Raw genomic sequence first — 11319 nt, forward strand, 5'->3', positions numbered from 1 at the left:
AACTTCCGAAACTGAAAGCAAGTCCAAATTAAATGCTTTCTTTTATAAGAGTTGCCATGGCCATGATGTCTCTCCACAGCACTAGAACACTTACTAAGACAAGTGATATTAATGAGGGCCTTCAGGAAGTTATATCATGCCAGAGGGGTTCTGGGAATGGGATTAATGTCTTTAAAAAGCATAGTTGAGAGACCCTGTTGCTGTTTCTATCATGTGGATGAATGAAAAGGAAGAAGGCATCCTCTTTGAAGCATAGAGAGGGCACTTGCTAGACATCAAGTCTTCTGGTATCGATTTTGGACCTTTGGCATCTACAACTGTGAGTAGTATGTTTCTATTGTGTTTATCTTACCTAAGACTGACCCAGCTAAGACAGTGATCTTGCTGACTCACTTAACTTTACTGAGCTGCAATTCTTCTATCTCCAACATTCAAGAAATAAACCAGAGAGCCTCCAGGGTATCTGTCCACTCTCATTTCTGAGCTTTCCCTAACATTACATAAAAACGATTTCAAAATAATGACAAAACGCTTTTAGAAATGCAAAAAAAACCTGTAATATTTAATATTTCCAAAGATGAAAATAGATAATTTTTGTAGAAACACTAGGATTATACTTAAAGACTTTTTTCTAACAATGTTATAAACCTAACAACATGTAAGTTATCTGTATATGAAACAATCAAACTTTGACTTTTGTAAGTAACATTTTATTAAAAAAATAAGATTTAAATAAATTAGTCGAACATCGTAACTGTGAAGTAAGGACATGACTAAAAGAGTTAACATCTTTAAAAGAATTAAACTCATGATGTGTTTTCAGTGTCTACTTTGAAAGGAACAAAGATTTGGGAGAACATGAATTGGAAAAAGAGGAGTAGGGTGTCCTAGAAAAGAGTAGTTTCCCCCTAATGGTTAATTATCTATAACCATTAATTTATACAGGTGTATTTGTAGGTAAACTAACTGTATTTATTCAATTGCTGAAAGTGCTTTAAACCTACTTCAAAATTTTTACACTCTGCATGTGAGGGAAAGCTAGCAAAATCACCTATCAAACACTATCACTCTTGTTTTCCTCAATTCCAAAAGGAGTTTGGCAGGACCCTAGTAGTGTTTGATAATTTTTTAAAGTAATGAATAAACATGGACTAATATCCACAGTCCCAAATTAGTTTTTTCTTTCCTTTTAAAGAACTCGGTGGGTTGCCACTAAGTTCTGAGCTTTGTCATTTCCTCCTGTCCGCATCTTCATGAGACAATGCAGAGATGTTTGATCCTGTCTCAATACTCCACTTCAGAAGAGCTGAGTATAGCCTGACCTTGCTGGGCCAGCTTTCCTCAGCCAGCTACAGCAGCATTTCCCTGCAAGTGTCATGTCTGGTCTTCTTTAACTTGAGGAAGTCATTGAGTTTCCCATTTAATTCCATGCAGATTTTGGGCCTTAAGCTTGCGATCACTCTGTAGTCTCTGAAAATCTAGCAGAAGACTGTGCTAGATTTAGTTCTTTCACAGACTTCCACCTTCCCTCCTTCCCTCTGGACTCATGCATCCCTCTGTCTAAAAGGAAGAAGGGATTGCCCTAGATGGCTTCTAAGACAGTGGAAGAGGAAAGCTCTCACAAAACTGTGCATTGAGAGTGAATAAAACGTAGGTAACCAACATATGGATAGAGGGATGAGTGGTGGTAGAGTCCTGGCCCCTGTACTCCTGGTCCTGAGCTCACTCCTCTTCCCTGTCAGGACAGTGACACCAGTGGGAATGATGGTTCTTAAGCCAGTGGTTTGCAGGCCCAGCACAGAGCAGACACAGACATTTTGGATATGGTGGTCCTTCAGGACAAGGGTGGGCAAACTGAAATGTCCGTTCTTCTTTATTCTTTCATTTCACCAAAGGAGCAGTAGCTGGGTCCCAGGCCTCGCACAGTGCAGTCGGTGCTGTCGCTGTCACACTTGCCACAGTGACATTCAGTGGCTACTGGGTATGTGTAGAGGGAGTCTGAGTGGTGAGCACAGCCAGGCAGTCTTATGGTCTCATACACCAGCTCCTTGAAGGTGCATATTTTCTGGGTGCTGGGTCTGGCTGGGTCCTTATACACCAGATCCTGAGGAGTTCAGGAAAGGGAGGATTAGGATAGGCTATTTTGAAGCTTCCGTTCAGGTTAGTCAAAATGAGACAGTAATTTAATACTACATGCTTTCGCATTTACTCATTAAAGCCCACATAACGCCATAGACCACCTATGCAGTGTACCTCCTTTCCTAATTCTTCTGGAACATTTCTTAATTATTCTGCAAGTCTTACAGAAAATGTAAGTCATTTCTTTCCTAATCCCCATGGCCATATCAGAACATTAGTTATTTGTCAAAATGCAAAGGAACGTTGAATTTCAGTATAGAAGAATGATGAAAAGAGACATAATGACTTAGAATTTCAGTTGCCTTTTCATACTTAGTGGAAAGCTATATTAATGACAACTTAAACTACAAGTATTACAGCTTAACTTTCAGAAAATGTATATATTGCTTACATTTATAAAATAGTAAAATAATATGATATGAATACTAATGCTTATCATGTTTATGAACACCCTTGTAAGAGGTGGATTATTCCATTGCTCAGCAGACGTCTTTTCCCTTTTAAGTGCTGTTTATGGTGTAGTGCTCTGAGCTTCACAGGACATATACTCTGCCTATAAGAAGTTTTTTTTTCAAAATCAAAAATTGTTCATTTTAGGACTTTCCAGTGGAAAATTTATTTGTGCGGAGGGGAGAAAACGAGGTTGCTGCTCATTTTATTTTAGTGGCATGCTACCCAATCAATAGCCCCAGAAAGGGGCAGTAAATTGTATAGTAAGTAGAGTTTGGTTGAACTCTTTTATCATTGGATAAAGTGTACCTCATCAGAAAGTTCTATTTTTCTCAGTTTGTGGTATGAAACTCTCCATGAACGAGAAGGTAAAATGGGTTAAAAAAGAGGCAAGTGAGAGGTGTCTCTTTACTCGTATTGATGCAAAGAAGGGGTGTGAGTTCTGGCTGGTGACTTAATGCCTCTGTGTCTCCGTCCTCTCAAAGACTTAGAAAAATAAATGGGGGTATGTTTGTGAATTTAAAAAGCCTGCCAGGATTGACTGTGTTCTCAGGCTACTTAGAGGCAGTATGTGCAAGCAGAGCTAAGGACAATTTTTATAAGGCACTATTTATGTCTTCATGTGACATCAAAACATATTTGAAATTATCTCAAGACCCTAAAGATAAAGATTGCCTTTAAAAAACATTGTTGTTCTTTTATGGTTACATATATATATATATATATATATATATATATATATATACACACACACATACATACATACATACACATGCATATATATTCCCTATTTACCTCTCTACATATAAAATATGGCATAGAAATTCTTTATATTTAGAAATAGTCAGTATGTTACCAAGTTTATCCAATTCCAAGGTTTTCTAAGTTCACCCAAATAAAACCCCAGCCTCAAACTGACATCCTAATTATTAACTCCATTTACAGCACAGATACGATTAATTAGGGAACTATTGCTTGGGAAATTAAAATATTGATAAAGTGAGAATTTATCAAGCCTGCTTAATACAGCTCCCCAGCACCCGTCTCCAACAGAGCAAAGGACCTACCCTGGTGTAGCAGTATCCGGCACACCAAGTGGTGTTGATGCTTATGCAGAAACGACACTCTTCTTTCTCTACCGCGATGGTGATGTTGGTTAGCTCACAGCCCTGGCAGCAGATTGCTCGCCAGCACCAGAGTAGGATGCAAAACTGTATCGACTTCATCCTGGGCTGGGAAGGAAGCAGCTATGTCCTGTTAGCAAGAGAGAAGTCATATAATTAAAATCACTGTGAAAACTGACCAGCTGAGAAACAGTTAGCCCTTTCATTCTTCTTGAATGTTCTGCTTGAGCAAGGGCTTTTACTTTTTTGCTTCCTGGACCAATATTTCTCCTTCTTTTTTGGGTTGTGGGCTGGATGGGGTTATGGTAGGGTAAAAGTAGAAACATATAAATAAAAATTCCAATATGATGATTTAACCAAATCAGTATTTAAAGATGAATTTATTACCATCTTAAAGTGATTATTCCAATCAGGTAACTGTGATCCTTATATTTGCTGCTTCATTAACAGTTTTAAAGACTAGTTTGTTTAAAAGGAAGAAAATTTTCTATAACAGAACTATTTCTTCATTTTTAGCACCATTTAAACATCTGTGTTTGCCCACAACCATTGACAAGGAGTCTATTTCAGAAGCTGGGCAAACTGGTCTATAGGTGAGAGACTCTTGATGCTAGTGCATTGACCATATTCAAGAAGCCAAGTTAACAAGAATAAGTTTCTATACAGCAGTGACAGAGAATGGACATTCCTTCTCTAAATCTGAAAAGTCTGCAATTTCCAAAGTAGCTGTTCTTTCTGCACCAAGGGCTGAAACTCACCTTTTTAGGTAGCTGTCTTTTCTGGGGAAAGCTGAATACTGAGTAAAGTCACACATCCCCTTTTATACAAAATTAACACCCTGTGGATTTACTGGGTGTTAGAATGACCAATACTAAAGCAAAGCCTCCTATTCGGTGAATCAGTGTTTAGACGGACAGGGAGATCAAGCCTTGCCAGTGTAGTCTAAACGCCATAGAGCAGCAAATGCTATCAGCGATGAAGATTTCTGTACAAATCGAATTTGATATGGTAGCACGCCTACTCCTTTACCTTGCTAAATTAAATGTGGCTCTGGAGTCTAGACTGTTCTTTCTGATCTTTAACTTGGAGAACTCAGAATCCTTTCCAAGCATTGCTTTGGCTCCATTGAGAAGGTACACCAAAATATGTCTAATCAACTGTTCTAAGAACAGACTGAACTCTAAAGATGGGATGGGTAAACATGTGGGCTTGGGGAAAACCTAAGATGGTCTGCATAGACATACTGACCTTGAGGTGCCCATAATACACTTAAATAGACTGGTGAGTCTGGAGTTTAGAGAAATATGTTGACTGAAGATGTAAATTTGGAAGTTGATGGCAGGGGGCTGGGTGAGATTACCAAGGGAGTGGATTTAATGAGAATAGAGGAGTTGAATCTGGTTAAACTTCAATATTAAAATGTCAAGAATACAATGAGTTTCCTTCCTCTTCATCCTCTTTGTTTTCTTCCTCTTTTCCTTTTCTTTCATCCAAATGAGGTCTAGAAGGGTTATTGAGGAAGGTATGGACTGAAGGGAATGTGGTGTCCTAGAAGCTAGGTAAAGAGAACATATCAAGGTAGAGGAAGGGACAAATTAGTCCAATGTTGCATAAGTGGAGGGCTAAGAATTGCACAACAGATCTCACAATTTAAAGATCTAATTCTCAGCTAGAGAAGTTGAATGGATGGAAGCTATGACCTGGTGTTTGTTTAAATGGTCGGGAAGAGATGACATGTAGGGAACATAGGCAATTCCTTTAAGAATTTGGTCACAAGCATCAGCAAGAAAACTGGGTAATTGGGGCAATGTAGAAGTAGAGAAAAAATAATTTATTGTTATTTTTACTTTTATGGGGGGAAGTACATGCCTGCTCATATGGAGATGAGAATGTTTAAATGGAATGAAAACCAGTAAACTGGAGAGATTGTTGAGTGTCCGTAAAGACAAGAGAAACAGATGGTTTTTAGAGCAAATATGGAGGTTCTAACTTTAGGTAGGAACATGGGGAGCTCAATCCCCAACCAAGCAGGAAGGTAGAGCTCAATGGTGAATGAACAGGTGTGGTAGGTGGGTAAGTATGGAGGGATGGCAGATGTGGAGGGAGGGCATGTGTGGAGGGAGGGCAGGTGTGGAGGGAGGGCAGGTATGGAGGGAGGGCAGGTGTGGAGGTAGGGCAGGTGTGATAGGTATAGATGCTTATGGGCAAGAATCATGGTGATAGGCTATAAGCTGGCCTTTGATTAATTTCCTTTCCCAGTAAGACTGGGAACATAAAACAGTAGTCATAGCCATCATTTGGTAGTAAGGACAAGGGGTGCTGAGAATTATGGAAGTCTTTCTAAAGGAGTCTTACCATTGGTATCGCTCTTAGTAATCTCTTGTATTTTGGAGTCAACTCTTTACATGTACTTAATCTGTATTCACAAAGTGTATTTATGTGGCTATGTATCAATTTCTATATTTCAATAATTCATGTATATGTAGTTTTAGTCATTCCTGAAATATGTACTTAAAATATTAGCAACTTCTTTACATTAGTGCCCACGGCTCCCACAACGCATAAGTATATTAAATATGTGTTCATATATAATCCTGACAGCAACCTTTTGAAGGACTTATTACTCCCTTTTGAGAGATGTGGAAAGTGAACTAAGCAAGGTTACACACTTGCTGGGGTACAGCCGGTCTGGCCCGCACTCGGTCTCGCTGCCTCCACATCTGGAGCACTGCTCATTGACCCATGCAGATTTGGGGTGGGGTACAGTTCTCATCGTTCACTTGTTTTTGGAGAGGGGTCAAGACAGACGCTCTCCAACAGCAGTGGCAACGTTAGGTGCAACGGCAGACACGAGCTGTGAGCAAAGTTCATTTATTCTAATTGAAAAACATATTTAAGAAGCCGTTCTAAGGGTCAATATTTTAATTTACAGTTACATTTGCGTCAGAGTTCTAAAATAACCCCATTCTCCTTGTCTGTTCAAGAAGCCCCAGATCTGTCTCAGTTGCATGCCTAGCTTAGTTTATCTATTAGTTCATATATTTCTTAAGTGATGCCAGCAGCTCACTGGGTACTCTTAAACTTTTTTTTAATCTAATTTGATTTTTTCAGTCTAATTGAAAAAAAATCATTGTGTGCTGTGCAGGTCTTCCTTAGCCTGCTGGCTGTCGGTGCATTCCCTTTTCTTGTTTTGTTCTGCTGTTTTGGGAGGAAAGGCATCTACAAGGCGCACTTCTCATAGTGTGAGAGGGCCTTTACCTTCCCAAGGGGAATGGTTAGTAAGGAGAAGAGGAAGTGTGGGCTTTACTTTACTTCCTTTACTTTATGACGGTATCTACTGGTGTGACTACTGGTGTGACTGCGTTCTCCTGATATGCACAGGTTGCAATGGACAGCTCCTCTCTGTGGCAGGCCCTAGCTCTTTGGAGGAAATCCCAGATGTTCTTTGGGTCTCCCCTGAGGTTTTCTCTTTGTGGCCTCTGGCAGTTCTCTCGGCATTCCTCTGTCCCATGGGTAAGGAGGACTTCTCTGGATTGAGGCACATTCCTATGTAGCGTCTCAGCAATTCCTTGGGGCTCCTGTGTTTATCAGGTATGTTTTCTGCTGTCTTGACTGGTCTCTGGTTAATATAGCTACTATTGGCTTTCAGTCCTCCAGAAAGAAAATCTACTTGGGGCTGAGTATAGTATAGTAACATTAGTTCACTGTTTACTGAAATTTTGAACAATATTCAGGAAAACCTACTACATCACTCTTTATTGGGTTGAGCCTCATCCACATTTTGCAGTCCCCAGTGTTTGCTCTCAGCCTAGTATTTTCTGTTTTTTTTTTTCTTTTGAGTCCTTACCTCAGTGGCGACATACATCCTACATCCTAACAGCAGACTTCTGAGAATCTGGATAAACCAGCTTCTCCAAGTCTTAACATGTCAGAGCTTCTGTACACGTGTGCTCCATGTTGCAGTTTCTTCTTTGATTTGCAAAGGGGGTTTTCCAGTAATTCATTCATGCTTGAGTTTAAAGCAGGGAATTATTTGAGCTGAAATCCTGAGAAGTTATCTGTTCTCTACAGTGAATTTTCTCCCCCACCCCATTTTCATTTGTTCACATGAAGTAGGTTTTTTTTTCCTTTTTTTATTAAGAAAATTTTTTCATTCATTTTACACATTAATCAAAGATCCCCCCTTCCCTCTTCCTGTCCCCCAAGCCTACCCCTCCCAACCCATCTCCCTTTTCCCTCCACAAGAAGACAAGGCCGTCCATGGGGAGGCACATCCAGTAGAGGCAAGTCCAAGCTCTTCCCCCTGCCTCAAGGCTGCACAAGGTGTTCCATCATAGGTAGTGGGCTCCAAAAAGCCTGCTCATGAACCAGGAATGGGATGTACATTTTGAAATGTAAAGCTTTAAATGTTTAACATATTTTGGGTTTTGCTTTATTTATTCTTGAAATTACTTTAATTTTTAAAATTTACTTACTTCATTTAGGCCACAAAGTAATAAATAACTATGTGATATAATGTCCCTATAGAAACTGCCTAATTCTGTTGTTTTAGCCCCCTTGAATGATCCAGCAAGAATAGAGTTGACCTTTGATGCCCAATTATAGCAGACACCAATCACATGTAGTTATTTTGGGTTTGAAATTTGGTTAATAATTAAAATGCTTGGTTATTTCTAAAATAGATGCTGGATCTTAAAACAAATGAAGAAAGCATCTAAACTCTCACATTAATTACTTTGTCTTTATTATGTTAGAAATGACATTCATTTAGATATATGAACCGAAGTAAACTATGAAGTGGAAATCTTACCTATTCTGTTTTAACTTTGGCCTTGCTTTCAAATGTGGTAATTGGAAATAATTGAATTCTAGGATGGCTCAAATTTGATTTCTGTTGGCTAATTCTAGCATGTGACTTGGTGGCTAATGAGGAAGTTTACAGAGATTGCTAAATCTGCTTGCTGGTCTAAAGTCTGGTTCACATGCATTCTACATTGCCAGGCAGGGCCAGCTGATACAGGCACAGCAAATAAGAAAACGAAAAGCCCACTGTTTGCCCATGCTTGTCAATATGAAGACAAAGTATGTATTTGGTGTTTTTCTGGGAAGAGGTCAGGAGAGGCAGTCTTTGTACTAAACTTCTTTTTCTTCTCCACAGGGCCTGCCAGCTGGGGATTTAATTTATTTCATCAGAGGGGACAATGGCACAGTAGGATGAAAAGAAATGCTTATCTCTGTTGTAGTTTCTCTCTTCAGAGAAAAGTAGACCAAACTGGCATAGACTTCTCCCGATAGAGTGCCTTTAAAAGCAGTAATAGCACTCTGAATAGTCCACGATGGTATTCCTGTAAGAAATCAGTCTGTTTGCCAGTCACCTGATAATGCACGAAGCTAAAAATATTTCCTAGGCTTACAGCAATTAGAACATGCATAGAGTAAGCATTCTGCAAATACATATGGATTTCGTTTCCATTTTGATGCTGGTTGGCAGTTTTCTAGAAAGTAAAGAACAAGGTACACAGAATGCATTGTCTGTTCAAGTAACTAGCAATATATTGATGATTGATATGGGCTATACTGGAAGAGTAGCCATATATTGACAGTTCTTCTCGGTACAGAACGCAATTCCCCTCTAGCTGTTTTATACCATTTTGATTTTGGAAATAGTATCTTTTTTTTTTATACATGGAAATAGTATCTTATTTACATGCATGCACACATATATAGGACACTGGGATAATAGCTTATCATGCTTCCACACCTTTAATCTCATGCATACCCTTTGCGGAAGGCATTATAGCCTTCACTTTACAAGGTACAAGTGTTGGAGCTGTCAATGTGCTAAATGCTTTTGTGCAGTATACCACTGAATGTTTTCAGCCACCTTAGGAAGGGGGCATTATCAGCATCTCCACATTACAGATGAACTACGTGTCAGAAGTAGGTGTGAAGATGCTCACTGGAATAGTAAGTGCAGAGCCTGCAAGGAGACCCAATATCCCTGCCACCACTTCTGTTATGCAATGATTTACTAGAGAGAGTTGTAGCTGAAGTTTTCCTGCCTGGCCCACAGTCAGGACAAATCTCTCTCACCTGCCAGTCCCATGGCCACTCAGACCCGACCAAGTAAACACAGAGACTTATATTGGTTACAAACTGTATGGCCATGGCAGGCTTCTTGCTAACTGTTCTTACAGCTTAAATTAATCCATTTCTATAAATCTATACCTTGCCATGTGACTCGTGGCTTACCGGCATCTTCACATGCTGTTTGTCATTGTGGCGGCTGGCAGTGTCTCCCTGACTCAGCCTTCCACTTCCTAGCTTTATTCTCCTCCTTGTCCTGCCTATACTTCCTGCCTAGCCACTGGCCAATCAGTGATTTATTTACTGACCAATCAGCAACACACTTGACATACAGACCATCCCACAGCAGAGAGTGGCCCACTCGGTGAGAAGCACCCAGAACCGGGGAGAGATTGTCCTCACTACCTAGCTTCAACATTGTGGGGTTTCTTACATTTTGGATAACCTCACCAGATAAGAGACAGCCAGTTGTGGAGACCAAGGAAACAAATCTCAGGAAGATGACAGAAGTAAAAGGCAAGGAAAGTACAGTGAATCATTTATTCAAGGGGGCTCGAGAGAATGCTAGACTTTAACCAATTGACTCCCATTGGATATGTAAGTGATGAACTAGGATGAGGTCTCACAAATGTACTATTTTAGTCAATTCAGTCCTCACAACCATGAACTAAGTACTGTCATCACTTCCATTTTAGGGATGAGTAAACGAGAACTTGGACAGTTCAGACGTCTTTACTATTTTTCTTGTTGCAGGTAAATAGAGGAGCTGTCTATCAGAGTCTAGAGCCTTAACGTCTGCCTACCACATTCTTCTACCTCCTGCTCTCAGCAGAGTAAAATTTAGCCCATTTAGTATCAATACCTTCACTCTTCCATGCCCATTAAGACAAAGTGTGTGTGTGTGCGTGTGTGTGTGTGTGTGTGTGTGTGTGTGTGTGTGTGTGTGTGTGTGTATTATGCTATGTGTAGTACATACATGCATTCATGAGGTCATGTACATGTGAATGCCTGAGGTCACTGCCATATGTCTAAACTCAGTTCCGCTCTGCCTTTATTATTTGAGACAGAATCTCCCACTGAATCTGGAGGTTATAAATTTAGCTCTCCAGTGATCTTCAGGGATCTGCCTGTCTCTTCCCTCCTAAGTCTTGAGGCTACAACCACACAGCTACACACCTGGCTTTTTAGGTGTATGCTGCCAATCTGAACTCAGGTACTAACACCATTGGAGCCATTTCCCAGTCTCTTTAGGATGAATTTCAGCTTCACTGTGTGTATATTTGTATTTACATAATTGTGAACGGTATTGCTATGGGTTAGATACCTTTACAGTGTGCCTCTCAAACATTCATGTGCTAGCAGCTTGGTTCTTGTTATATCAATGTTAAGATGGTGGAATATTTAGAAGGTGGCTCCACCAGTTTACCCAATGAGAGGTGTTTAGTTCATAGGGGTGCAGTTCTTGGAGGGGCTGGGCTTTTCAGACATCCTATCTTTCCGGTACTTTTCAACAGGGCCA

The 11319-nt window shown here is 40.0% G+C and overlaps 1 protein-coding gene across 1 annotated transcript; it reads right to left on the minus strand.

Annotated features, from left to right (window-relative positions):
- Positions 1–790: 790 nt before the first annotated feature.
- Fshb (follicle stimulating hormone subunit beta) lies at positions 791–3928 on the minus strand. Its single transcript, XM_052725559.1, has 2 exons — positions 3657–3928; positions 791–2104 (listed from the first exon to the last, which is right to left on the minus strand). Exons 1-2 carry the CDS (start codon positions 3813–3815, stop codon positions 1874–1876), a joined length of 390 nt encoding a protein of 129 aa, XP_052581519.1. The 5' UTR covers positions 3816–3928; the 3' UTR covers positions 791–1873.
- Between the last annotated feature and the right edge of the window lie 7391 nt (positions 3929–11319).

This window comes from Peromyscus californicus, unplaced genomic scaffold, assembly GCF_007827085.1.
Source record: "Peromyscus californicus insignis strain IS unplaced genomic scaffold, ASM782708v3 Scaffold_7__1_contigs__length_154581171, whole genome shotgun sequence".
Lineage (NCBI taxonomy): Eukaryota > Metazoa > Chordata > Mammalia > Rodentia > Cricetidae > Peromyscus > Peromyscus californicus.